The following is a 27766-nucleotide window of genomic DNA, read 5'->3' on the forward strand; positions in this document are numbered from 1 at the left end:
AGGGGGAATAGAAAGAGAGAAGGGGGAGGCAGAGGGGAAGAGATAGGAGGGAGAAAGGTGGAGAGGAGGACATTAAATGGATAGGAGAGGGAGAGCAAGCGAAAGGTAAAGATAAAAGGACAGAGTGAACAAGATGGAGTGACAGAAAGACAGAGGTCTCCACAGTATATTGTATGGAAGAAAATAAGGACAATAATTTCATTTTATACCAATACATTGCACAGAGAAAAACATTTAATTCTCAAAAAGACACCCTTAAATATTTGTATATTTTATTTTATCCGTTGATCTCAGTTTAAGGAACTGAATTGTGGCTTTCCATTGCTTCCTGTTTCACTGGGGCATTAAAAATGAGGTAGCACGCATGTAAAATCCCTCTGTCATTCATCACCATGGGGAAAGGCAAAGCATTCACAAATAAGAAGAGACATGGTTGTTGACCTTCATAAAATCAGGCAGTGTGTACCATTTTTTTTCTGATAAACCAAATATACCACTTAACATTATTAAGGCAACAATTTAGAAGTTTTAAACCACTGAAACAGTGGTAAACTTGCCTGGTATCAGATGCAAGTATATCTTGTCCCCAGTGGTATAGTGGTAAAATTGCAAAACTTGGTTGCATATTCGGGTCACCAAATCTACAAAAAGATGAAACCTCCGTGCCAGTTGGCTATTTGGAAGGGCTTCAGTTAAAAGCCTTTACTTAGAGCAACCTGCATATGGAAACGCCTGCGGTTTACTAAATGGCATGGGAACTTTGACTGGAACAAGAAATAGAGCTCTTCGGCCATTCACACCAGTGTTGGGTTCGGTGTCAAAAGAAGAATGCATATGCAGAAAATAGCCTCATACCTACTGTCAAATATGGTGGCAGATCTTTGATGGCTGTTTTGCTTCCACTTATCCTGGGGCCCTTGTTAAGGTCAAACGCTCCCTGAAACACTTCAGAGCGCAGGCCTTTCTAATCGACCTGGCCGGGGTATATTGGAAGGATATTGATCTCATCCCATCAGTAGAGGATGCCTGGTTATTTTTTTTAAATGCCTTCCTCACCATCTTAAATAAGAATGCCCCATTCAAGAAATGTAGAACCAGGAACAAATATAGCCCTTGCTTCTCTCCAGACCTGACTGCCCTTAACCAAGACAAAAACATTGTATGGCGTACTGCATTAGCATCTAACAGCCCCCGTGATATGCAACTTTTCAGGGCAGCTAGAAACCAATATATACAGGCAGTTAGGAAAGCCAAGGCTAGCTTTTTCAAGCAGAAATGTACTTCCTGCAACACAACCTCAAAAAAGTTTTGGGACACTGTAAAGTCAATGGAGAATAAGAACACCTCCTCCCAGCTGCCCACTGAGGATAGGAAACACTGTCACCACCGATAAATCCACTATAATTGAGAATTTCAATAAGCATTTTTCTATGGCTGGCCATGCTTTCCACCTGGCTACCCCTACCCTGGTCAACAGCACTGCACCCCCCACAGCAACTCGCCTAATCCTTCCCCATTTCTCCTTCTCCCAAATCCAGTCGGCTGATGTTCTGAAAGAGCTGCAAAATCTGGACACCTACAAATCAGCCGGGCTAGACAATCTGGACCCTTTCTTTCTAAAATTATCTGCTGAAATTGTTGCAACCCCTATTACTAGCCTGTTCAAACTCTCTTTCGTGTCGTCTGAGATTCCCAAAGATTGGAAAGCAGCTGCGGTCATCCCCCTCTTCAAATGGGGGTACACTCTTGACCCAAACTGCTACAGACCTATATCTATCCTATCCTGCCTTTCTAAGGTCTTCGAAAGCCAAGTCAACAAACAGATTACCGACCATTTCGGATCCCACCATCCCTTCTCCGCTATGCAATCTGGTTTCTGAGCTGACATTGGGTGCACCTCAGCCACGCTCAAGGTCCTAAATTATATCTTAACCACCATCAATATGAAACAATACTGTGCAGCAGTATTCATTGACCTGGCCAAGGTTGACTCTGTCAATCCCCACATCCTCATCGGCAGACTCGATAGCCTTGGTTTCTCAAATGATTGCCTCACCTGGTTCACCAACTACTTCTATGATAGAATTCAGTGTGTCAAATCGGAGGGCATGTTGTCCGGGCCTCTGGCAGTCTCTATGGGGGTGCCACAGGGTTCAATGCTTGGAACGACACTCTTCTCTGTATACATTAATGATGTCGCTCTTGCTGCTGGTGAGTCTCTGATCCACCTCTACGCAGACGACACCATTCTGTATACTTCTGGCCCTTCTTTGGACACTGTGTTGACAACCCTCCAGATGAGCTTCAATGCCATACAACTCTCCTTTCGTGGTCTCCAATTGCTCTTAAATACAAGTAAAACTACATGCATGCTCTTCAACCGATTGCTGCCTGCACCTGCCCGCCCGTCCAACATCACTACTGTGGACGGTTTTGACTTAGAATACGTGGACAACTACAAATACCTAGGTGTCTGGTTAGACTGTAAACTCTCCTTCCAGACTCACATCAAACATCTCCAATCGAAAGTTAAATCTAGAATTGGCTTCCTATTTCACAACAATGCATCCTTCACTCATGCTGCCAAACATACCCTTGTAAAACTGACCATCCTACCGATCCTTGACTTCGGCGATGTCATTTACAAAATAGACTCCAATACCCTACTCAATAAATTGGATGCAGTCTATCACAGTGCCATCCATTTTGTCACCAAAGCCCCTTATACTACCCACCACTGCAACCTGTACACTCTCGTTGGCTTGCCCTCACTTCATACTCGTCGCCAAACCCACTGGCTCCAGGTCATCTAGAAGACCCTGCTAGGTAAAGTCCCCCCTTATCTCAGCTCGCTGGTTACCATAGCAGCCCCCACATGTAACACGCGCTCCAGCAGGTATATCTCTCTGGTCACCCCCAAAACCAATTCTTCCTTTGGCCGCCTCTCCTTCCCGTTCTCTGCTGCCAATGACTGGAACAAACTACAAAAATCTCTGAAACTGGAAACACTTATCTCCCTCACTAGCTTTAAACACCAGCTGTCAGAGCAGCTCACAGATTACTGCACCTGTACATAGCCCATCTATAATTTAGCCCAAACAACTACCTCTCCCCCTACTGTATTTATTTATTTTGCTCCTTTGCACCCCATTATTTCTCTCTACTTTGCACATTCTTCCACTGCAAAACTACCATTCCAGTGTTTTACTTGCTATATTATATTTACTTCGCCACCATGGCCTTTTCTTTTGCCTTTACCTCCCTTATCTCACCTCATTTGCTCACATTGTATATAGACTTATTTTTCTACTATTGTTGGCCATGTTTGTTTTACTGCATGTGTAACTGTGTTGTTGTATGTGTCAAACTGCTTTGCCCCATCTTGGCCAGGTCGCAATTGTAAATGAGAACTTGTTCTCAACTTGCCTACCTGGTTAAATAAAGGTGAAATAAATAAATTAAATAAAAAGGTCAACAGCATCATGAACTCTACCAAATAGTACAAAAATAGTTTTGACAAAAAGGCTGAAATGTGGCCGCAAGTTGATCTTCCAGCAAGACAATGACCCCACGCAAACATCAAAAATCCACAAATAAATGCTTAATTGACCACAAACAAAAATCAACATTTTGCAATGACCATCTCAGTCTCCGGACTAAAGAAAACCTGTGGTTTGAACTGAATAGGCCAGTCCATAAGCACAGACCAACAGATATCAGGGATCTGGAAAGAGTTAAATGTAGAGGAATGGCCTAAAATCCTTCAATCTCATAAAAATTCCTAGAAAAAGGCCCAGATACATTATCCTGGCTAGGTGTGGGTACACAAAGCATTGAAAGCAGGTGTGACAATAACGTTGACACTAAAAAATAAATAATTGTTCAACAAAATATTTCTCTGAGCAATTGTAGTACTATAAATATTTTATTTGAGCATGCAATATACACAATAGCTTAATATTTGTATTATAAAGTACTGTTTGCTCATCTTTATCAAGGGTGCCAATAATTTGAGGTGACTTCATTCTTTATGAGTTTTACATCTCCAGCAGCTGTTATTAGTTATTTGTCTTGAAATGTTTAAAGATGGAGGGAATCAGAACATACAGTAAACAATGCCAATGTTTGTGCTCACATTAAACATGAAATGGTTCTGTATCAATAGTTAATCAAATCCTTTCCTTTAGGGTTAAGCTTTATTACATCAGAATCAGACAAACAGAAATACCATTAGTTTAATCCAGGACTTTTGATTGGTCAATGCTATGGTCGCCACCACTGCATAATACCGTCACCAGGGTAACAGAGTGAGGATGATGAGGAGTGACAGAGAGAGGCTCTGGACTTTCCAATTGGTCGATACTGGTGGCACATACACATTTGTTCAAATCACACACAAACACCCCCTGAGGGAGGGTCATACTGAGAGAGAGGAATGGACAAGGTTAACAAAAAGTATTCAATATCCACTCATGTTAGATGGTAGTTAATAGACACTCTAAAGTCGCATGAAGGACCAGTTGTAACGAGTTTAAAAGGGAACAGAGAAATGTCCAGTTGTAACGAGTTTAAAAGGGAACAGAGAAATGTCCTGCAGAAGGTCTCCATTTTTCATCTGCCTTCCTTAAGTCTTTTCTTTGATTCCACGTGGCTCTTCCCGTTCTCTTCGTCCATCCCTAAAAACAAACAAAGGTCAAAATGAAAGAGTCAGTCATCCTTCACACAATAAAGGCAAATAGAACCAACATCCTGATTGACAGATGAGACATTGTTCCAGAGTAGACGGATCACACATCTGTCACGCACACACCTCTGTCAACAATGAGAGGTGGGGATAATAACTAGGACATCATAAAGCTGGTTAACAACGTCATACTGACACCACAGTCAACCTAATACAGTCCCAGACAGCAAGACTCAAAAGATAGTGACACTGTATTTGACTGAAATTACTATCCTTTTTCATGATAGAAACCTTTTTTTTCATGATTGTGTTTTTGAGTCATATCTGGCATTTCTACATAATAACATGCATCTTCACTGCTATAAGCTGTTTCCTAATGTTATCAAGAGAAAACCAATCAGTGGAATGCTAACAGAAAAAGAGAACAAAAGATACCCAGCTCTGCTCATCTCATCTTTGGGGCCTCAGGTTTGGGATCTTCTGGTTTGGGGGCGGCCTCTTGTTTAGGGGCTTCTTTAGGAGAATCAGGTTTGGGAGCATCTGGTTTGGATTCTTCTGGTTTGGGAGCATCTGGTTTGGATTCTTCTGGTTTGGGAGCATCTGGTTTGGATTCTTCTGGTTTGGGAGCATCTGGTTTTGGAGTGGCCTCTTGTTTAGGTGGTTCATCTCCACACAGTTTCCTTTGGGAGTCAGAGACAGATAGAGCTAGTGTGTGCAAGTGTCCATATGCCTGTGGTGTACAGGTATACATACAGATGGACATGAGGTGTTCCATGTTCAGGGCTCCAGTCCCAGTCTCTTACCTTCCCTCTACAGAGTCCTTCTTCACAAAGACACACACTTTGCTGCGCTGCACCACCTGCTGTTTGAGAGACGTCATCTCTGCTTCCCAGGCAGCCTTTTGCTTCTCAAACTCAGCTACAGGACCAGACAGAGAGGGGGTTAGATGCTACAGGACCAGACAGAGAGGGGGTTAGATGCTACAGGACCAGACAGAGAGGGGGTTAGATGCTACAGGACCAGACAGAGAGGGGGTTAGATGCTACAGGACCAGACAGAGAGGGGGTTAGATGCTACAGGACCAGACAGAGAGGGGGTTAGATGCTACAGGACCAGACAGAGAGGGGGTTAGATGCTACAGGACCAGACAGAGAGGGGGTTAGATGCTACAGGACCAGACAGAGAGGGGGTTAGATGCTACAGGACCAGACAGAGAGGGGGTTAGATGCTACAGGACCAGACAGAGAGGGGGTTAGATGCTACAGGACCAGACAGAGAGGGGGTTAGATGCTACAGGACACAACATGGAGCTAGAGGCTACAGGACCAGACAGAGAGGGGGTTAGATGCTACAGGACACAACATGGAGCTAGAGGCTACAGGACCAGACAGAGAGGGGGTTAGATGCTACAAGACCAGACAGAGAGGGGGTTAGATGCTACAGGACACAACATGGAGCTAGAGGCTACAGGACCAGACAGAGAGGGGGTTAGATGCTACAGGACACAACATGGAGCTAGAGGCTACAGGACCAGACAGAGAGGGGGTTAGATGCTACAGGACCAGACAGAGAGGGGGCTAGAGGCTACAAGACCAGACAGAGAGGGGGTTAGATGCTACAGGACACAACATGGAGCTAGAGGCTACAGGACCAGACAGAGAGGGGGTTAGATGCTACAGGACACAACATGGAGCTAGAGGCTACAGGACCAGACAGAGAGGGGGCTAGAGGCTACAAGACCAGACAGAGAGGGGGTTAGATGCTACAGGACACAACATGGAGCTAGAGGCTACAGGACAGAGACAGAACATGGAGCTAGAGGCTACAGGACAGAGACAGAACATGGAGCTAGAGGCTACAGGACAGAGACAGAACATGGAGCTAGAGGCTACAGGACAGAGAGAACATGGAGCTAGAGGCTACAGGACAGAGACAGAACATGGAGCTAGAGGCTACAGGACAGAGACAGAACATGGAGCTAGAGGCTACAGGACAGAGACAGAACATGGAGCTAGAGGCTACAGGACAGAGACAGAACATGGAGCTAGAGGCTACAGGACAGAGACAGAACATGGAGCTAGAGGCTACAGGACAGAGACAGGGGGATACTAGAAGACAGGTAAGTGAATAAAACATATTCAATAAGACCAGTCGCATATACAGAATACTACTCTTAATCCCAGCGACCTGCAATGAGCTTATTCCACCACAAGATGTCTCTCATCCACCAAAATATTTAGAAGAGAAAAACCTTGCACCTAGAACTGGTCATGGACCTATTTTAAACCTGTTTTTATGTTATAGTTCACTGTGAAAGGAAAGGGGATACCTAGTTAGTTGCAGAACTGAATGCATTCAACATAAATGTTCTCTTCTGCATTTAACCCAACCCCTCTGAATCAGATGTCCACTTCATTGAGGAGCAGTGAACTATCATACATGCTATCATAGTCGTATCAGTAATAAGGCGAAGAGCCTTTCAGAACAGTGTTGATGAAACCAGAGTTTCAGGTGTTTAAACACTCACTTTTAGAGTTACTGTTCTCTGCCTCAACGGCCCCCACCTCATCAGCAACATGTTTCTGTGACAGGAGAGAGAGAAAACACACACACACACACACACACACACACACACACACACACACAGTAAATCAATTGTGTACACTCTAAACCCCAGACATTCCCCTCCTTCCTTACCTTTTCTCCCTGGCATGCCTCCAGTTCACTCTTCTTCTTGGCCTCTGCAGCCTGCAGTGGGGTGAGTTCTGACCCCAGAGTATCCACCTGAGCCTTGGTCTTGTCCAGCAGGTTGTGAGCTCTGATCACCTCGTGTTGGTACTCTCCCAGTACGTCTCTGGTCACACGCAGTTTAATCGTCTCAAACGATACATGTTTCTGCTCCTTCATCTCTTCTTTCTGCCGCACGTTTATCAGTCCCAGCAGAGCTACGCTAGTCAGCAGAGACACCCCCACCAATACACCCTGTGTCTTCATCATGCCGTGGAGTTTGACCTAGGAACAGTCGTTTTCGCTGGTCCCTGTCGACTGCTCCGCGGAAGTGTTGACGACGTCCTCGCAGATTTACAGCGGAAGTACCAATGGAGTGTGAAAGGACAGGTGGCCACCCACTGTACTTGAGCGGTGTCCGTGCTTCAGTTTTCAGGTGAAACGGAAGTCAGGTTGAAAATACTATATACACTATATCCCTGAAAAACAGAAAAATCTGCTTCTGTCGACTCCGCGGAGAGCGCACTTATTCTTTTTTCTTTTGGAGAGCGCTTCACTCAAACCATCCCCATGCCCGCCCACCTGTCACGGTCCATGCTATCAGGAATCCTTGGGACGGGTTTACCTCCCTTTGAAGTTGGTTAATAATGTTTAAGGTTAGGTAAGGATTATGGTTAAAGTTAGAGTAAGGGTAGGGTTTAAGGTTAGGATTTAGGGTATGGACGTCCCAAGGCTCCCAGATAGCACTAGCATATCTGGCACTGCTACGCGGAAGTAAGTGGATGAATGCACTCCGGAATTGGAGGGAATATAAACGTAAAAAGGTAACGTAATGTATAATGTAATAATGTATAACATGCGCAACTCGAATTAGGAATGATATCATAATTTGTTAAACACGCCCGAGCCTATAGGCTACGACTACCTTTGATTTAGTTCTAGTATAAACATTTAGTCATGACAAACATATTAACCTATAAAGCTCTGCCAGTTTGAGGTCAGGCCACACTAGCTATGTTTCCAGTAACTTGTCAAGTAACTAGGAATTTACAGGAAAACAAAAAGCAGAGCAAAATCGTTGGTAAAGTCAATAAAAAAATCTTATCTGGTGCATTACGTTACAACCAATAATTTATATACAGTAGATGACTGACATGTGGCGCTGTGTTGAAGCGCCTCAATCTTGGAACTACCCCGCCGTTGTAAAAACTATTTAAGGAAATATAGAAATGTACCAAGCTAAGGACCCTGGGACTAAACACCTCCCTCTGCAACTGCATCCTGGACTACCTTACAGGGTGCATGCTTATTGATGAATTGAAGAGAAAAAAATGTAATCTATATTAGAATAAGGCTGTAACTTAACAAAATGTTGAAAAAGTCAAGGGGTCTGATTACTTTCCGAATGCACTGTATATTTTCAGTTGGTAAGTGTGTGATATGGGGGTTGGAGACATGTTTATCTTGAAATAATAAAAAACAACTTTTATAAACACTGGGAACATTGCCATGTTGCACTGAGCCTTGCTGTTGGAAAACCACATCAGTGTCTGACCTTCGGCTGTCGCAGATGCACCTCCCCCGACTTCACCCCTCAACTTTTGTCTACAGTCGGTTGCTTTCCCCGTCCCACTCAAATGATCCCAATGTCTTACTGGCCTCTTGGAGACAGGCCCTTTATATCCTAATCAGACAGCACCAGAGTAAACACCAGCCTCTTGGAGACAGGCCCTTTATATCCTAATCAGACAGCACCAGAGTAAACACCAGCCTCTTGGAGACAGGCCCTTTATATCCTAATCAGACAGCACCAGAGTAAACACCAGCCTCTTGGAGACAGGCCCTTTATATCCCAATCAGACAGCACCAGAGTAAACACCAACCTCTTGGAGACAGGCCCTGTATATCCTAATCAGACAGCACCAGAGTAAACACCAGCCTCTTGGAGACAGGCCCTTTATATCCTAATCAGACAGCACCAGAGTAAACACCTGCCTCTTGGAGACAGGACCTTTATATCCTAATCAGACAGCACCAGAGTAAACACCAGCCTCTTGGAGACAGGCCCTTTATATCCTAATCAGACAGCACCAGAGTAAACACCAGCCTCTTGGAGACAGGACCTTTATATCCTAATCAGACAGCACCAGAGTAAACACCAGCCTCTTGGAGACAGACCCTTTATATCCTAATCAGACAGCACCAGAGTAAACACCAGCCTCTTGGAGACAGGCCCTTTATATCCTAATCAGACAGCACCAGAGTAAACACCAGCCTCTTGGAGACAGACCCTTTATATCCTAATCAGACAGCACCAGAGTAAACACCGGCCTCATGGAGACAGGACCTTTATATCCTAATCAGACAGCACCAGAGTAAACACCAGCCTGTGAGGCTGGTAGGAAGTCAAAACAAAATGCTGCTACTTTTCCAGCTGCTACAGAATCATAGTATTTACACAATGTCATCAATACAATATGAATAAACAGTGTGTCCTCGGTCCTTGTACATCCAGTCTGGCGTTAATCACTATCAACAGATATGAGAATAATCCATAACATTCAGTATCAAGTCTAGTGACCATCAACCCGCACCTTGAGTGTCACATACACTGGAAATCATGTGTTTTACAGAAGGAACATAATATATACAAATATGCCAAACATTGTGTTAATCACTCTAAACTGAATATGAACTTTAATGATCTTAAATCTCACCATAGCACACACTGCACCCTAAATGATGACTTACTACATGGAACAACTTCATGATCTCTGGTTGTCTGTGTATCCTCTAAGAGGAAGAGGGAGGAGAAATGAAATGCAAATGAATGAGATAGATAAACAATAGAGAGAGCATATCTGTTAGTAATAAAACATGACCCCTGAAACAGAAGGTGCGAGCAAGAGAGGAAGGGAGGGAGAGAGAGAAGTGGGGAGGGAGGGAGATAAAAGCGGTGGGAGTGTGGTAGTTAAACAAGGAAGTAGATTTATCTTTGTCTACCAAACATTCCACCTAGCAGGTCGAACCAGTTACAGGAGGACAGACTGCCATCAGCAACCAGAGGGAGGGAATGTGAACACACACACTCTCCAACACACACAGGCTGACTACGGGGATGGTTGAGGAGTGACCCATCAAGACAGCAGCCAAGAAAGACAAACTGGACCTGACTTGAGCCTCATCTCTCTCTCCCTCTCTCTTTCTCTACCTCCTTCCTTCTCTCTGTCCTGTCCCAGCAGTATGCGGGCTGTGTCTGCGCTAGTGTTCCTGGCCGTGGGTGTGATGGTGGTGTTGATGTACCAGGCGGTCCGCCAGGAGCTGACTCTGCGGGGTCTTAAAGCCCGCGCCCTGGATATCTCCTCTCAGGTCAAGCAGAAGGAGAACGACATCGTCCAGGTCAAGATGAAGATCCAGAAGCTGAATGGTGAGCTGGAGCCCATCAACACCAAGAGAGAGGAGCTGACTAAGAAGAAGGAGCAGTCTGCTAAAGCCACAGGCGAGGCGGACAAGAGTCTAAAGACCTGTCATACAGAGAAGGTAGGCTCACACACACACACACACACACACACACACACACACACACACACACACACACACACACACACACACACACACACACACTATGCAAACAGATACCTGCTACATAGAGAAGGTACAGCACTGTTTATACTCGTGTTATGGTCTATAATAATCCATTAACAGAATGCCTGTACCAAGTCGATCCAGAGACACAGAACCAGAGAATTAGGAATTAGAACACTGAAACAAAGGCAGCACTAAAATAATCTTCCTATCCATTGTGAAACCATTGGCAACAGACTGGCTTGTGATATGTTTATAGGTCAAATTCACTTACAGTGGTAGTGTTGGATATGATGATGGTCAGTTGACCTATTTTCTGTAGATTCATTAGTCCTCCTAACCCTCATGTAAGGGCTCTGTATTCACCGATCACCATCACATCAAATGGAATTTGTCACATGCGCCGAATACAACAGGTGTAGTAGACCTTACCGTGAAATGCTTACTTAAAAGCCATAACCAACAATGCAGTTCAAGAAATACAGTTAAGAAAATATTTACTAAATAAACACAAGTAAAAATGTTCTATCAAAAGTAACACAAGAAAATTACATAACAATAACGAGGCTATATACAGGTTGTACCGGTACCAAGTCAATGGGCGGGGGTACAGGTTAGTCAAGGTAATACGTATATTCTTACATGTAGAGGTGTATATCAGGTGAGGTGTGTTAATGTTTTGTGTTTCATATTAGAGGGCAACTTGATCTGATTACCACATCACCACATCATTCACCACTGTGGCAGATTACACACACTAGAAGGTATACTGACATGGAGATATTACAGTGCCTTCAGAAAGTATTCACACTCCTTTACTTTTTGTTGTTTCACAACCTAAAGTTAAAATGGATTAAATTGAGATTTTGTGTCATTGATCTACACACAATACCTCAAAATGTCAAAGTGGTATTGTGTTCTGAAATTGTAAAAAATATATAAAAAAATGAAAAGCTGAAATGTCTTGAGTCAATAAGTATTCAGCACCTTTGTTATGGCAAGCCTTTGTTATGGCAAGCCTTTGTTATGGCAAGCCTTTGTTACGGCAAGCCTAAACAAGTTCAGGAGTAAACATCTGCTCCTGCTAAGCTAATTGTTTTAAGATGGTCATACCATGGATTATTTAGCTATTTGTTTGGAATTGTTTATATCTTTAGGTATATAAAGAAAAATATAGCACATAGAAACGCATTGAATAACGCATTCATAAATGGCAAAACAGACAGTCAAAAAATAAATAATAAGGAATGAGTTTTTGATGTGTCTGTCCTATATCTAGGAGATATAAGAAAGCTCAGGAAAAAAAATATGTTTGGGCACAAAACTACTTACATACTTCCATTCATTTTTTTTGACCTGTTACAGGGTTACGTTCAGATGACACTTGTTCGGACACTACAGAAGTTTTCGTGAGGAGACCGATTTTCGGGATGTATGCTGATCTGACAAACAGCATTGTAGCTCTGCCACTTTCCACTGCAGATGCGCAGGGTGGATGCAGTGGATTGAGACACAGCCCATACAGTACCTCGATCTTAAACAGACAGATTTTGATGGGGATTTTTTTATATTATGATAATTAGATTGAATCGAATCTAAAGGATTAACAGGTCACATAATAAGTTGCATGGACTCACTCTGTGTGCCACAAGTGTTTATTTAACATGATTACCCCACATAATGATTACCCCATCTAAGTACCCCACACATACAATTATTTGTAAGGTCCCTCAGTCCAGTAGTGAATTTCAAGCACAGATTCAACCACAAAGACCAAGGAGGTTTTCCAGTGCCTCGCAAAGAAGGACACCTTTTGGTAGGACACCTTTGAACGTGGTGAAGTTATTAATTACATTTTGAACCAATATCAATACACCCAGTCACTACAAAGATACAGGCGTCCTCAGTGGCTGTTGAGGAAGGAAACCACTCAGGGATTTCACCATGAAGCTAATTGTGATTTTTAAAACAGAGTTTATTGGCTGTGATAGGAGAAAACTGAGGATGGATCAACAACATTGTAGTTACTCCACAATACTAGCCTCAAGGACAGATTGAAAAGAAGGAAGTCTGTACAGAATAAAAAATATTCCAAAACAGGAATCCTGTTTGCATTAAGGCACTTTAGCAATACTGCAAATAATGAGGAAAAATTACATTTTTCTCCTGAATACAACGCTTTATGTTTGGGGCAAATCCAACACAACACATCACCACACATCGCCACTCTTCATATTTTCAAGCATGTTGGTGGCTGCATCGTGTTATGGGTGTGCTTGTCATCGGCAAGGACTAGGGAGTTTTTTATGTTAAAAATGTTTGGAATAGAGCTAAGCACAGGCAAAATCCTAGAGGTAAACCTGGTTCAGTCTGCTTTCCAACAGACACTGGGAGACAAATTCACCTTTCAGCTGGACAATAACCTAAAACACAAGGCCAAATATACACTGGAGTTGCTTACCAAGACGCCATTGAATGTTCCTGAGTGGCCTAGTTACAGTTTTGACTTGAATCATCTTGAATATCTATGGCAAGACATGAAAATGGCTGTCTAGCAATGAAAAAGTTGAAAGAGCTTCAAGAATGTTTTGAAGAATAATGGGCAAATATTGTACAATCAGATGTGCAAAGCTGTGTGCTCACACTGTAATCGCTGCCGAAGGGGATTCTAACATGTTTTGTATCACAACAAAATTGGGAAATTGGGTGTGAATACTTTCTGAAGGTACTGTATGTTCTGTGTTGAGTGGCATGTGAGAGGAATTCTGCCAGGTATTCTCTTAGCAGTGATCAGTCAGATTAGTCACAAAAAGGATTAGTCACACTTTAAACAAAGTGCATATTATGAAGGACACATTGTATGCCTTATGTAGCCCTTAATAAGGCCTAGCTAGATAAGGCCCACAATGCTTCAAATACCGGTCCTCATCTCCCCTCTTTTTTTCTCCTCAGGCCGATGCGGAGAAAAAGAAGACTGAGGCGTCGGCGGCCCTTCAGAAAGTTAAAGGTACGATGGCTATTTTACTGCAGTGATGGGATACCGTCAGCTCAGTCATGAATTGCTCCCTTTTAGGTGGTTGTAGAATTTAACGTCTCTTTTCTGGATTTTGATCATTAGTGGGTATCAGCCTAATTCTGCTCTGCATGCATTATTTGGTGTTTTATATTTTACACTGGGGATATTTTTGCAGAATTCTGAATGCAGAGTCTCAATTTGGTGTTTGTCCCATTTTGTGAATTCTTGGTTGTTGAGCGAACCCCAGACCTCACAACCTTTCTCTCAATACATTTTTTCCTGCCCTCCCCATTTCCCTCTTTCCTCCTTATCTACCCATTTCCTTCTGTCTTTTTGCCCTACCCTCCTGCTTTCTACCCCTCTCATTATCCCTCGCTCCCCCTCTAGATGATCAAGAAGCACAGAAGAAGAAAGCTCAGGAGGAGATCCAGGCGTTGAAACAGCAGATTCTGGAGCGGGACAAGGCACTGTGTGCCTTTGTGGACCAGACCAATGAGGAAGGACGGTAAAGAGCAGATACACACCCAGGCATTCAGGCACACTCACACACACCCAGTAACACAGGCTTGTGGTCACCATTATGAAAGACTTCTATGGTCACGGTGTACTGTGTGTCATGTAGTTCTGTGGTTATTGGGTGCTCACATGCTATTGATAACGAATGGTTGTTGTTGTTGTTTTCTTTGTTGTTTTGCAGGAAGCTGTGTGGAATCACAGAGGCCCCAAAATGAAGACTTGGACAACACTATCAGCCTCCCTCCCTCCCTCATGCTTGCCGTGATGCACACACACCCATACACATCATCGTTGTGCAGCTCATAACATTCCCCACCTACAACCACCTTCACTTTACTGTACCTCTCAATACTCAGGAAAATAAAAAACAAGAAGGGTTTGGAAAACCCAGTCTGAATGTCATGTCTTCATTACATACAGTACACTGTTAGTTTATGTATGCAGGTAAGGAAGGGAGACATTACATTTTTTAATTAGTGAGTTTCATCCTATGGTACAGTACATTAATGTAGGAATGACTGAAAGAGGTTAGGGCTAATTCCCTTAGAGATGGAGCAAGGTGTCTCTGAGGTGACTTCTGAATGTTGCAAAGGTTCTAGAGAAGCGTTCTAGAGAAGAGTTCTAAAGAAGTGTGCAGGTACATGCACATCTGGTTCAATTGTCTATTAAATATTTATTATGCATCGATGTATGATTGACCTTTATAGTGCATAGATGTATGATTGACCTTTATAGTGCATAGATGTATGATTGACCTTTATAGTGCATAGATCTATGATTGACCTATATAGTGTTTAGATTTATGATGGACCTTTATTGCATTTGGGTGTGGTGTGCGTAAATCAGAGTAGAACATTGCCCTGTGTGCGTGTGGGTAATGGGAAAATGTCAGATGAATAAAGTGAATATTCAGGTAACAGTAATTAACACAATGATTAGCATATGTATGTTTTCCCTTTCTATAATACACATGATTTCCAATGTTCTATTTGTGACACTCACTTTTGTATGGGTTGATGGTCACTAGACCTGAGCTACTGAAGGTACAAGGACCGAGAACACGGATTATTATTGTGTTGATGACATTATGAACACTGAGTGATTCTGTAGCAGCCGGCAAAGTCACTGTCTTTGTATTGACTCCAAGCCTCTCTGGTTGATATTTCAGAGAACATTTGGTACTGTCTGATTATAACATGAAGGTTCTGACTCCAAGAGCCCCTTTGGACATTTTCTATGCTTCTGTTCTGGAGGTGTCTCCCTGAATGATTGTATTAAACTGGATCGATCTGATTGATATTATCAACGACTGCTCTCCTTTTTGTTTATCTGGAAATTCCAGTTACTTTCTCAGTCTGTGTTACAGTCTCCAACCCTGCATGACCAAGTGTACCAGATATGGCTAGAGAGATTGGACCTGTCATTGTGAGCTACAATACAGTATGTTAAACGTAGTGAGCTCATATGTTACATAATTACCCCTCAAAGACTGAAGCAAATGACCAGTAGAAAGTTCTACTTAATGGACAAATGCCAGACTGTGTATCGGTAGATGTTTTTGGTCTTGCTTGCTGTTGACAAGGAGACATGTTTGTTAACCAAATATGTGTTTTGTTTATGTACAGTGCTACCTCCCTGACTGTCACACAAATTCCTGTTTTGTTAAGGTGACATGAGGCCCAGTAATTTGTTTACTGGAATGTAAATTGCTTAAAAGTGTACTTATGGAAATACAACGATGTAAAACTATAATCCTAAAGATAAAACACACATTAATGTGTAAATACAACGACGTAAAACTGTAATCCTAAAGATAAAACACATTAATGTGTGTTTTATCTTTAGGATTATAGTTTTACATCGTTGTATTTCCATAAATAAAAGGTCTGATTGTAAACAAGATGCTTGTAGATGGTTGTGAGTAAATGTTTTCACATTAACACTTCAAAGTATTCTATATTTGTTCACACATTCTAGCTGCTAGATGGCGTTCAGCATAAACTTCAGATGGTCTTTGGTGTTGTTATGGGTCTAGTAGAGACTAGAGTCTAGACTCTCTGTTTGTAGATGGTCTTGCCCAGTCTGTTGAGCTCTATGACGTACTGCTGTCTCTCATGCTCCAGGAGGGCCTGCAGTGCTGCTCTACGGACCTGCACACACACAGAAAGCAGACATCATGGAGAGCATGTACTGTACATACAGGGGAAGCCGTAGTTGAAGTTCTGGTACAAATATGGACAATGCAAGCGATTCATAAGTTGGTGTGTCCTATATGTAAAACCTGACAATGTGTAGCCTACATTTACCCCTGCCTGGTGTTACAAATGTGTAATTGCTCTGACAGTGTATGTGTGTGAAGGACACTGCAACACAAATTAACAAGAATAAGCCCATTAATTTTCCTCAATCAGAGGAATAGTTTAGAGATATGATGCTACGAACCTTCATGAAAGGGCTGATAATAGGTTATTTAATAACGTCCCCTAAGAGAACAAGGTCTCTAAAACGGTATGGAGACAGGGATTAGCTTCATGGCAACAAAACTAGCTGGATCCTATCCACATTAATTTATACTTCAGGTTTCCTGATAATGCCTTCAAAATAAATGTCTGCGGTAAAACACTGTGTCTGCCACAAAATATAATATTTTTTTGCAGCTATGTGCATAATGTTAAAATTAGGAGAAATATAATAACTACATGGGGTAAAAATCTAAACTATAGAGAATTAGTACTTTATATAAATCAAATCAAACATGCCCCGAATACAACAGGTGTAGTAGACCTTACAGTAAATGCTTACTTACAAGCCCAAACCAACAATGCAGTTTATATAATAATTAATAACAAAAAAAACAAATTATATATATATATATTTTTTTTTATCTATCAATGAAAAAGTTAAATAAATAATTATTTAATACATTTAAAATAAAAAAATAACATAAGTTACAAATAATTAAAGAGCAGCAGTAAAATAACAATAGCGAGGCTATATACAGGGGGTACCGTTACAGAGTCAATGTTCAGTAAGATAAAGAATATTATAAGGTGGAGCATATTGAGAAAATGGTTGGTGCTTAATAATAGCCAACTGGTAAAAAAATATATATATTAAACATAACATATATATATATATATATTGTATGATTCTTGTTTATTTACTGGTGCTATTGTTTAAGGATGCAATTTCAATTGCACAGGGCGGGGTTCAGGCCCAGGTACTATTGTGTTGAATCCTAAGCTATGTTGATCTGTGTCATTCACAGCCCTATGAAATTACACCATAAATACATTCGACAGACCCTACCGAGTATTCCCTACAACACTTCTACTGCGGCACCTAGAATAGTATTTGCTCTACAAGCCCATATGTATTCCATACACAGTGATTGCATTGGGGGCATTTAGGCTATTGACACTTTTCTGCTATTACGTGCAGATATTTATTCTGAACATTCTGAAATTCCGTGACCCGGAAGTACTTTTTTAGTGTTGCTGAGGAGACAGGGCCATGTTTCAGCACCCCTCCACTCTCTCACCATCGTCAGAGCAGTCTTTCTCAGCTCAGTCTCTCTCTGCTGGGTCAGCTCTCTCAGCTTCAGGGTCTTCATGGAACCAGCCTGGGTGGAGCCCTCAAACTCAGCCTTTTGCATCACACCACAGATACTGAGAGACAGAAAGAGAAGGGGGGGGGGGGTCGGGGGGTCCTTTCACTACATTGAGAAGTGAAAGGACTGTAACTTCAAGGTAATTCAGGGAAAACGTATCAAACGTTGCAGTTACAACAGTACAGAACGAAATAGTTTACACACCTGTCCAGCTCTGCAATGCGGTTCGTCATCTCGCCATCTTTCTTTAAAAGAGTGAAAATACAGACTATAACACAGTTCCAGCCACTTAGCCATAGGTATCTGACCACTTGTTGTCTGTGTGTTGCTTAGTAGTGACATGCTTACCTTGATTCTGTCTCTCGCCCTCTGCACAAGTTTGTTTTTGGAACGTCGTTCCTCACAACCAAACATCATGTTGGCAGTTTATTTGAAATAAATAGTCACACGTATCTTCCTTTAACAAAGACTGCACAATAAACGAATAAATGGTTAAAAAATGTCAGCGTCTCAATCGACAGAGTAGAGTCTGTCTACGTTGGCATGGTAACTAACCTATGTAGCCGGAAAATCCGTCCTTCGCTGCCAATTACAGTGAACGATACAGATCACATGACCAGCATGACGCTTGTTGCCAATTGTCTTTCCTTGTGCAGGAATCTGTAACATGGGGTAACATGGGGCGATGAGATACACATGAAAGTAATTCTACCAGCCAAACCAGAGGCGATACAAAATTGACAAAAGCTCCGTATGTATCCTCCTGTTGTTAGTTTGTTACAGTAGAAAGTTATAGTTCTATGTTAGGTTTGATTCTGAATGTGTATTGCTATCATACAACAGCCACTAGTCAGTAAAGCTGAAGGGCTGGCTAGTAGTAACCGTAACGTTACAGTAACTTTTAGTTACATCAGAATAGGGCTTGGCAATCTTACCCCAGCATTGTCATCATGATACGAACAGGAGGAGTGCAGCAGATGGCCAGGGGACTATGCCAAATAATGGAACGTGAAATCTCAAAGGGAAATTTCAACACCAACATCAGACAACAAATGACTCAAAGAGGGTCCAGCTTCCCTGGTCCTCTATCAACAGTGTCCGAACCATGGCGGTAGGTCCAGAAATACACACAGTCACACATATTTAGCTAGCTACAAACAGCCCTAACATTAGTGTAGCCTACTGTCAAGGGCAATATGAGTGAGAACATGTGAGTCATGATTCATCTTACCTAAACATTTGTCATGGTTCCCTTTTCCCGAACGTTACTGCCGATATAAACTGTATTTATTTTCCCACAATGTGCATTGTGAACTGTGCTGTAATGTTTTTCGTTCTGGATATTTCTGCCGTGTCATGCTGTTCTGTTGTCATAGAGTGGGACCCCCTGTACTCAGTCAGATAATACTGTAATAAAGTATGGATGAGGGTGTAATAGTAGTGTTTGTCCACTAGGTGCTGCCCTGGCCTTTCTCTTTCCAGCCACGGGACTTCAGCCTGCCCAACTCGTCCTGGGGCTCCGACATGAGGCGTTTGTATGAGCACTATAACAGCCAGTGTGAGGTCGAGGCAGATGACGGAGAGAAGAAGTGGGGGGTCTGGAGAAGACTGCCCAGCTATAACCGCTCCCTCAAGTACGCCACAGGTACAGTAAGGAAGGTTTTCTTCCACATATGGATGGTGTGTGTGTGTACGAAAATGCATGCACTCACTACTGTAAGTCACTCTGGACAAGATAAATGACTAAAATGTGGCTTAAAATGTGTTTGTATAATCCTGTCTCTCTCATATCCTGGGCATAGTGTGAGTAAGATGTTGTGTGTATGTGTGTAACTCTGTGTGTCTCTCATTCCAAGGTGGGGTGTATCTGAGTAAGATGTTGTCTGTATGTGTGTCTCTCCTTCCAAGGTCTGGTGTATCTGAGTAAGATGTTGTCTATATGTGTGTCTCTCCTTCCAAGGTGGGGTGTATTTGAGTAAGATGTTGTCTATATGTGTGTCTCACCTTCCAAGGTGGGGTGTATTTGAGTAAGATGTTGTCTATATGTGTGTCTCACCTTCCAAGGTGGGGTGTATTTGAGTAAGATGTTGTCTATATGTGTGTCTCTCCTTCCAAGGTGGGGTGTATTTGAGTAAGATGTTGTCTATATGTGTGTCTCACCTTCCAAGGTGGGGTGTATTTGAGTAAGATCATTCAGTCGAAGGCACGTCTGTTCACGCGGAACATCAGGGAGCAGGGAGCAGGGTTCGAGTACGTCGTGTTTGTCAACAAGCAGGAGCAGAAGTGTGTGTGTGTGTTCCAGGCTGGCCACCTACTGGAGGGACCCCCGGGGTGAGCTGTTTGTGTGTACTGATGGCATGCCTTTACTGTGACAATGTTTGTCCTTGTGTGTGTATCGCTGTAAAAATTACACAATTAACTGTTAGCATTTAAACACCATAGTTAGTCAGAAGTGTAATGTTTATAAATTATGTGTGTGATTCCAGGCACGTCCATGGGGGGGCAATAGCTACCATGATTGACACTGTAACGGGGACCCATGCCACCTCCCTATCTGGGCCTGTCATTACTGCCAACCTCAACATCAACTACCGCAGGTACACACACCTTCTCCCTCACTCTCTCCATCACTCACTCACAGCTTATTAAGTTCTAAAAACATGTTTTCATGGTATTGTGGTCATTATTGTAGGGTTCTAAGTGAGGTTCTAGATTTTTCCTGACCACATTTCCTGGTTATGACAAATACTGTATCCCGCCTCTACTCCCCAAAGCACCATCCCATTGGGTAGTACAGTGCTGCTCACCTGCTCATTGGATAAGAAGGAGGGATGGAAAACATTTACATTACATTTACATTTAAGTCATTTAGCAGACGCTCTTATCCAGAGCGACTTACAAATTGGTGAATTCACCTTCTGACATCCAGTGGAACAGCCACTTTACAATAGTGCATCGAAATCATTTAAGGGGGGGGGGTGAGAAGGATTACTTATCCTATCCTAGGTATTCCTTGAAGAGGTGGGGTTTCAGGTGTCTCCGGAAGGTGGTGATTGACTCCGCTGTCCTGGCGTCGTGAGGGAGTTTGTTCCACCATTGGGGGGCCAGAGCAGCGAACAGTTTTGACTGGGCTGAGCGGGAACTGTACTTCCTCAGTGGTAGGGAGGCGAGCAGGCCAGAGGTGGATGAACGCAGTGCCCTAGTTTGGGTGTAGGGCCTGATCAGAGCCTGGAGGTACTGCGGTGCTGTTCCCCTCACAGCTCTGTAGGCAAGCACCATGGTCTTGTAGCGGATGCGAGCTTCAACTGGAAGCCAGTGGAGAGAGCGGAGGAGCGGGGTGACGTGAGAGAACTTGGGAAGGTTGAACACCAGACGGGCTGCGGCGTTCTGGATGAGTTGTAGGGGTTTAATGGCACAGGCAGGGAGCCCAGCCAACAGCGAGTTGCAGTAATCCAGACGGGAGATGACAAGTGCCTGGATTAGGACCTGCGCCGCTTCCTGTGTGAGGCAGGGTCGTACTCTGCGGATGTTGTAGAGCATGAACCTACAGGAACGGGCCACCGCCATGATGTTGGTTGAGAACGACAGGGTGTTGTCCAGGATCACACCAAGGTTCTTAGCGCTCTGGGAGGAGGACACAATGGAGTTGTCAACCGTGATGGCGAGATCATGGAACGGGCAGTCCTTCCCCGGGAGGAAGAGCAGCTCCGTCTTGCCGAGGTTCAGCTTGAGGTGGTGATCCGTCATCCACACTGATATGTCTGCCAGACATGCAGAGATGTGATTCGCCACCTGGTCATCAGAAGGGGGAAAGGAGAAGATTAATTGTGTGTCGTCTGCATAGCAATGATAGGAGAGACCATGTGAGGTTATGACAGAGCCAAGTGACTTGGTGTATAGCGAGAATAGGAGAGGGCCTAGAACAGAGCCCTGGGGGACACCAGTGGTGTTTCCTGTCAAGTGACCAACACGGACAGCTCCAAACTACACACAGAGGCCACAGGTACTGCCTCCCACCCTCACGTGTTGGTTATGTTTTAGACGTGTGTCATTGGACTTTCAGTCAGTCTGAAGTGTTCTCTCAGTCTTAGTATGTTTGGTTCTTTTCCCTCATCCTTCTCGCTCTCTCCTTCTCCCTCTCTCTCTACTTCTCCTTCTCTCTCTCCCTCTCTCTCCTTCTCCCTCTCTCTCTACTTCTCCTTCTCTCTCTCCCTCTCTCGCTCTCCTTCTCCCTCGCTCTATCTCCTTCTCCTTCTCTCAGGGCTGTTTCTGTCAATCACAATGGGACACCTATTAGGAGGATGATTGATAGGCCAGCTCATCGAACAACCAGACGCTACAAACACACAATATCAGAAACAGCACTGACTTCCTAGGGGGTGTGTTTGTATGCACACAAATGTTTGGGTGTATATCAGTACCTGAGCGTGGGAGTGTATATGTTTGAGTGTGTGTGTGTGTGTGGTTATGACTCTCAGATCCACTAATGTTCTTAACTCTAGCTGTTTGCCTGAGACACCTGATGCGTTGCGCTCCACTGACAGCCTACAGATACTGTATATTATAGACACAACCGGTGGTGGATATTGTACCGCTCTTTCTCCACTGTTACACACTCCTGGACAAACAGCTCCAGTCAGAGTGAAGCTCATAACCTCTGGTATATTATATTCAGGTTGAGGCTGTGAATACAACTTTTCTGAACCCTTCTTCCCGACAGCTAAAGGTCCCGACACTTCTGCATGTGCAGAATTCTCTACTTTACGCACCTCCCTTCACATTTCTCAGTCAATTGTGACTGATAATCTTCATGTTTTACCGGTGAAACGTCCATGCAGCATCTGCATACCTGTGTCTAGTTTCAATCATAGGACATATTTTGCCTAGTGGCACGTGCTGTTGAGTTTTGGCCACATGAGAGAAAAATGTGCCCATTTGCACAATCATCCTAAAATCTCATAAGAAATTAGGTGGTGTTTTGTCTTGCAGTAATTTGATACTACACTATATTGGTTTCTGTTATGTAGAATACCATCATTATGTGATCTGGCAGACATTGATTCAGCTTTGATCTAACTTCATTAAACGAGCACCATTCACCTGAGTAGCGTGTTCTCTAGTAGGACAGAGACTGTGTGTAAAGAAGCTTCGGGACCTTTAGCTGTCGGAATGAGGGGTCTAGAAAAGTTGGATCCACAGCCACTCCGATATATTTAATAGATAGTTCATTTTTTGTATTTTAAGTTTATTTTTTGTATTTTATTTGTATAATTATTTATAATTTATTGGGCCTTTTACAGTTTGAGATTTTTATCATTGCCCATATGTTATTTTGTGACCATTATGACCTCTTGAATAAAGCTTTACCTCTTGGGTACTGTAGACTGTTTTTCAATGGTATCTGGCTCAATGTGGGATAACTTTTCCATTCTCACTGGTCCATGTGTTATAATGTGTTATAAACAACCTTCAGACAGACTGATGACATACAGACCCTTTTCTCTTTATCTGTCGACTTCTCTCTACGAATCTACATCTCCCTCTCACCCCTTCTTCCTTCTTTCCCCTCTTCTTTCTTTCCTCTCTCTCTCTGTTGCTGTCTGTCTCCCTCTCACCCCTTCTTCCTACTTTCCCCTCTACTTTCCTTCCTCTCTCTCTGTCGCTGTCTGTCTCCCTCTCACCCCTTCTTCCTACTTTCCCCTCTTCTTTCCTTCCTCTCTCTCTCTGTCGCTGTCTGTCTCCCTCTCACCCCTTCTCCTTCTTTCCCCTCTTCTTTCCTCCCTCTCTCTCTCTGTTGCTGTCTGTCTCCCTCTCACCCCTTCTCCTTCTTTCCCCTCTTCTTTCCCCTCTTCTTTCCTCCCTCTCTCTCTCTGTTGCTGTCTGTCTCCCTCTCACCCCTTCTCCTTCTTTCCCCTCTTCTTTCCTCCCTCTCTCTCTCTGTTGCTGTCTGTCTCCCTCTCACCCCTTCTCCTTCTTTCCCCTCTTCTTTCCTTCCTCTCTCTCTGTCGCTGTCTGTCTCCCTCTCACCCCTTCTTCCTTCTTTCCCCTCTTCTTTCCCCTCTTCTTTCCTTCCTCTCTCTCTGTTGCTGTCTGTCTCCCTCTCACCCCTTCTTCCTTCTTTCCCCTCTTCTTTCCTTCCTCTCTCTCTCTGTTGCTGTCTGTCTCCCTCTCACCCCTTCTTCCTTCTTTCCCCTCTTCTTTTCTTCCTCTCTCTCTGTCGCTGTCTGTCTCCCTCTCACCCCTTCTTCCTTCTTTCCCCTCTTCTTTCCTTCCTCTCTCTCTCTGTCGCTGTCTGTCTCCCTCTCACCCCTTCTTCCTTCTTTCCCCTCTTCTTTTCTTCCTCTCTCTCTGTCGCTGTCTGTCTCCCTCTCACCCCTTCTTCCTTCTTTCCCCTCTTCTTTCCTTCCTCTCTCTCTCTGTCGCTGTCTGTCTCCCTCTCACCCCTTCTTCCTTCTTTCCCCTCTTCTTTTCTTCCTCTCTCTCTGTCGCTGTCTGTCTCCCTCTCACCCCTTCTTCCTTCTTTCCCCTCTTCTTTTCTTCCTCTCTCTCTGTCGCTGTCTGTCTCCCTCTCACCCCTTCTTCCTTCTTTCCCCTCTTCTTTTCTTCCTCTCTCTCTGTCGCTGTCTGTCTCCCTCTCACCCCTTCTCCTTCTTTCCCCTCTTCTTTTCTTCCTCTCTCTCTGTTGCTGTCTGTCTTCCACTCTTTCTCTGTCGCTGTCTGTCTCCCTCTCTCTTTTTCTTTATTTGTCAGTCAGTCTTGTCTCTGACCCCTCCCTCTTTGTGAATGATCCCCTTCCAGTAAGAAATGAATGACAGGCAGCATTACCGTAAAAACTGACACGTTGTCCTCATCACAGAGTTCAGAGAATTCTGTCAGCATAAACCCAGCAGACCACATAGCCTTAACAAAATGCTACTTTATTAGACTCTTTGGATATCATATGCACCCATAACACATAGTAGGCATGGTAACAAACTCATAATAGCAGGCATGGTAACTAACTGATAATACTAGGCATGGTAACTAACTGATACTACTAGGCATGGTGACTAACTGATAATACTAGGCATGGTAACTAACTGATACTACTAGGCATGGTAACTAACTGATAATACTAGGCATGGTAACTAACTGATAATACTAGGCATGGTAACTAACTGATACTACTAGGCATGGTAGCTAACTGATAATACTAGGCATGGTAACTAACTGATACTACTAGGCATGGTAACTAACTGATAATACTAGGCATGGTAACTAACTGATAATACTAGGCATGGTAACTAACTGATAATACTAGGCATGGTAACTAACTGATATACTAGGCATGGTAACTAACTGATAATACCATGGTAACTAACTGATATAGTAGGCATGGTAACTAACTGATAATACTAGGCATGGTAACTAACTGATAATACTAGGCATGGTAACTAACTGATACTACTAGGCATGGTAACTAACTGATAATACTAGGCATGGTAACTAACTGATAATACTAGGCATGGTAACTAACTGATACTACTAGGCATGGTAACTAACTGATAATACTAGGCATGGTAACTAACTGATACTACTAGGCATGGTAACTAACTGATAATACTAGGCATGGTAACTAACTGATAATACTAGGCATGGTAACTAACTGATAATACTAGGCATGGTAACTAACTGATACTACTAGGCATGGTAACTAACTGATAATACTAGGCATGGTAACTAACTGATAATACTAGGCATGGTAACTAACTGATAATACTAGGCATGGTAACTAACTGATAGGCATGGTAACTAACTGATAATACTAGGCATGGTAACTAACTGATAATACTAGGCATGGTAACTAACTGATAATACTAGGCATGGTAACTAACTGATACTACTAGGCATGGTAACTAACTGATAATACTAGGCATGGTAACTAACTGATAATACTAGGCATGGTAACTAACTGATACTACTAGGCATGGTAACTAACTGATAATACTAGGCATGGTAACTAACTGATACTACTAGGCATGGTAACTAACTGATACTACTAAGGCATGGTAACTAACTGATAATACTAGGCATGGTAACTAACTGATAATACTAGGCATGGTAACTATACTGATAACTAACTGATACTAGGCATGGTAACTAACTGATAATACTAGGCATGGTAACTAACTGATAATACTAGGCATGGTAACTAACTGATAATACTAGGCATGGTAACTAACTGATAATACTAGGATAATACTATGGTAACTAACTGATAATACTAGGCATGGTAACTAACTGATAATACTAGGCATGGTAACTAACTGATACTACTAGGCATGGTAACTAACTGATAATACTAGGCATGGTAACTAACTGATACTACTAGGCATGGTAACTAACTGATAATACTAGGCATGGTAACTAACTGATAATACTAGGCATGGTAACTAACTGATAATACTAGGCATGGTAACTAACTGATATACTAGGCATGGTAACTAACTGATAATACTAGGCATGGTAACTAACTGATATACTAGGCATGGTAACTAACTGATAATACTAGGCATGGTAACTAACTGATACTAGTAGGCATGGTAACTAACTGATAATACTAGGCATGGTAACTAACTGATAATACTAGCCATGGTAACTAACTGATAATTCTAGGAATGGTAACTAACTGATACTAGTAGGCATGGTAACTAACTGATAATACTAGGCATGGTAACTAAATGATACTACTAGGCATGGTAACTAACTGATACTACTAGGCATGGTAACTAACTGATAATACTAGGCATGGTAACTAACTGATACTACTAGGCATGGTAACTAACTGATAATACTAGGCATGGTAACTAACTGATAATACTAGGCATGGTAACTAACTGATAATACTAGGCATGGTAACTAACTGATACTACTAGGCATGGTAACTAACTGATAATACTAGGCATGGTAACTAACTGATAATACTAGGCATGGTAACTAACTGATAATACTAGGCATGGTAACTAACTGATACTACTAGGCATGGTAACTAACTGATAATACTAGGCATGGTAACTAACTGATAATACTAGGCATGGTAACTAACTGATAATACTAGGCATGGTAACTAACTGATACTACTAGGCATGGTAACTAACTGATAATACTAGGCATGGTAACTAACTGATACTACTAGGCATGGTAACTAACTGATAATACTAGGCATGGTAACTAACTGATACTACTAGGCATGGTAACTAACTGATAATACTAGGCATGGTAATAACTGATAACTAGGCATGGTAACTAACTGATACTACTAGGCATGGTAACTAACTGATACTACTAGGCATGGTAACTAACTGATAATACTAGGCATGGTAACTAACTGATAATACTAGGCATGGTAACTAACTGATAATACTAGGCATGGTAACTAACTGATAATACTAGGCATGGTAACTAACTGATAATACTAGGCATGGTAACTAACTGATACTACTAGGCATGGTAACTAACTGATAATACTAGGCATGGTAACTAACTGATAATACTAGGCATGGTAACTAACTGATAATACTAGGCATGGTAACTAACTGATAATACTAGGCATGGTAACTAACTGATAATACTAATATACTAGGCATGG

General features: G+C 42.7%; 4 protein-coding genes across 7 annotated transcripts; 2 read left to right on the plus strand and 2 right to left on the minus strand.

Annotated features, from left to right (window-relative positions):
• Nucleotides 1-3906: 3906 nt before the first annotated feature.
• Nucleotides 3907-7681, minus strand: LOC135521750 (uncharacterized). Its single transcript, XM_064947449.1, has 5 exons — nt 7382-7681; nt 7212-7266; nt 5488-5602; nt 5120-5364; nt 3907-4676 (listed from the first exon to the last, which is right to left on the minus strand). The coding sequence occupies exons 1-4, from the start codon at nt 7679-7681 to the stop codon at nt 5130-5132; spliced, it is 705 nt and encodes a 234-aa protein (XP_064803521.1). The 3' UTR covers nt 3907-4676; nt 5120-5129.
• Nucleotides 7682-7764: 83 nt separating this feature from the next.
• LOC135521752 (restin homolog) lies at nt 7765-15830 on the plus strand. Of its 2 annotated transcripts, none has more exons than XM_064947452.1 (5): nt 7765-7847; nt 10654-10951; nt 13949-14003; nt 14400-14517; nt 14710-15830. In XM_064947452.1, the coding sequence occupies exons 1-5, from the start codon at nt 7783-7785 to the stop codon at nt 14741-14743; spliced, it is 570 nt and encodes a 189-aa protein (XP_064803524.1). In that variant the 5' UTR covers nt 7765-7782; the 3' UTR covers nt 14744-15830. The 2 variants fall into 2 exon arrangements, with proteins under 2 accessions (XP_064803524.1, XP_064803525.1); XM_064947453.1 differs by lacking the exon at nt 7765-7847 and adding an exon at nt 8096-8235.
• On the minus strand, nt 12636-19510 carry LOC135521753 (cilia- and flagella-associated protein 141-like). Of its 3 annotated transcripts, XM_064947455.1 has the most exons (6): nt 19370-19510; nt 18694-18798; nt 18487-18607; nt 18343-18383; nt 18070-18196; nt 12636-16678 (listed from the first exon to the last, which is right to left on the minus strand). In XM_064947455.1, exons 3-6 carry the CDS (start codon nt 18553-18555, stop codon nt 16577-16579), a joined length of 339 nt encoding a protein of 112 aa, XP_064803527.1. In that variant the 5' UTR covers nt 18556-18607; nt 18694-18798; nt 19370-19510; the 3' UTR covers nt 12636-16576. The 3 variants fall into 3 exon arrangements, with proteins under 3 accessions (XP_064803527.1, XP_064803528.1, XP_064803526.1); XM_064947456.1 differs by having other exon boundaries at nt 18343-18379; nt 18487-18798; XM_064947454.1 differs by lacking the exon at nt 19370-19510 and having other exon boundaries at nt 18487-19118.
• Nucleotides 19089-23568, plus strand: LOC135521751 (acyl-coenzyme A thioesterase THEM4-like). The gene is made up of 5 exons (XM_064947450.1): nt 19089-19249; nt 19594-19783; nt 20307-20469; nt 20625-20735; nt 22400-23568. Exons 1-5 carry the CDS (start codon nt 19244-19246, stop codon nt 22512-22514), a joined length of 585 nt encoding a protein of 194 aa, XP_064803522.1. The 5' UTR covers nt 19089-19243; the 3' UTR covers nt 22515-23568.
• The last annotated feature ends 4198 nt before the right edge of the window (nt 23569-27766 follow it).

The sequence above is a fragment of the Oncorhynchus masou genome, chromosome 30, assembly GCF_036934945.1.
Source record: "Oncorhynchus masou masou isolate Uvic2021 chromosome 30, UVic_Omas_1.1, whole genome shotgun sequence".
Classification (NCBI taxonomy): Eukaryota; Metazoa; Chordata; class Actinopteri; order Salmoniformes; family Salmonidae; genus Oncorhynchus; species Oncorhynchus masou.

What these genes read in the sequence shown, in the direction of transcription:
- LOC135521750 (XM_064947449.1), bottom strand. Translation starts at nt 7,681, where the DNA reads ATGATGAAGACACAGGGTGTATTGGTGGGGGTGTCTCTGCTGACTAGC. An exon ending in AGGCATGCCAGGGAGAAAAG is followed by an intron (nt 7,267 to 7,381) that starts GTAAGGAAGGAG and finishes CTCCTGTCACAG; the next exon opens with AAACATGTTGCTGATGAGGT. An exon ending in AGAGAACAGTAACTCTAAAA is followed by an intron (nt 5,603 to 7,211) that starts GTGAGTGTTTAA and finishes CTGGTCCTGTAG; the next exon opens with CTGAGTTTGAGAAGCAAAAG.
- LOC135521752 (XM_064947452.1), top strand. Translation starts at nt 7,783, where the DNA reads ATGGAGTGTGAAAGGACAGGTGGCCACCCACTGTACTTGAGCGGTGTC. An exon ending in GTCCGTGCTTCAGTTTTCAG is followed by an intron (nt 7,848 to 10,653) that starts GTGAAACGGAAG and finishes CTGTCCCAGCAG; the next exon opens with TATGCGGGCTGTGTCTGCGC. An exon ending in GGCCCTTCAGAAAGTTAAAG is followed by an intron (nt 14,004 to 14,399) that starts GTACGATGGCTA and finishes CTCCCCCTCTAG; the next exon opens with ATGATCAAGAAGCACAGAAG.
- LOC135521753 (XM_064947455.1), bottom strand. Translation starts at nt 18,555, where the DNA reads ATGATGTTTGGTTGTGAGGAACGACGTTCCAAAAACAAACTTGTGCAG. An exon ending in CGCATTGCAGAGCTGGACAG is followed by an intron (nt 18,197 to 18,342) that starts GTGTGTAAACTA and finishes TCTGTCTCTCAG; the next exon opens with TATCTGTGGTGTGATGCAAA. An exon ending in GAAAGACTGCTCTGACGATG is followed by an intron (nt 16,679 to 18,069) that starts GTGAGAGAGTGG and finishes GTGTGTGTGCAG; the next exon opens with GTCCGTAGAGCAGCACTGCA.
- LOC135521751 (XM_064947450.1), top strand. An exon ending in CTACTGGAGGGACCCCCGGG is followed by an intron (nt 20,470 to 20,624) that starts GTGAGCTGTTTG and finishes GTGTGATTCCAG; the next exon opens with GCACGTCCATGGGGGGGCAA. An exon ending in CTCAACATCAACTACCGCAG is followed by an intron (nt 20,736 to 22,399) that starts GTACACACACCT and finishes TCCTTCTCTCAG; the next exon opens with GGCTGTTTCTGTCAATCACA.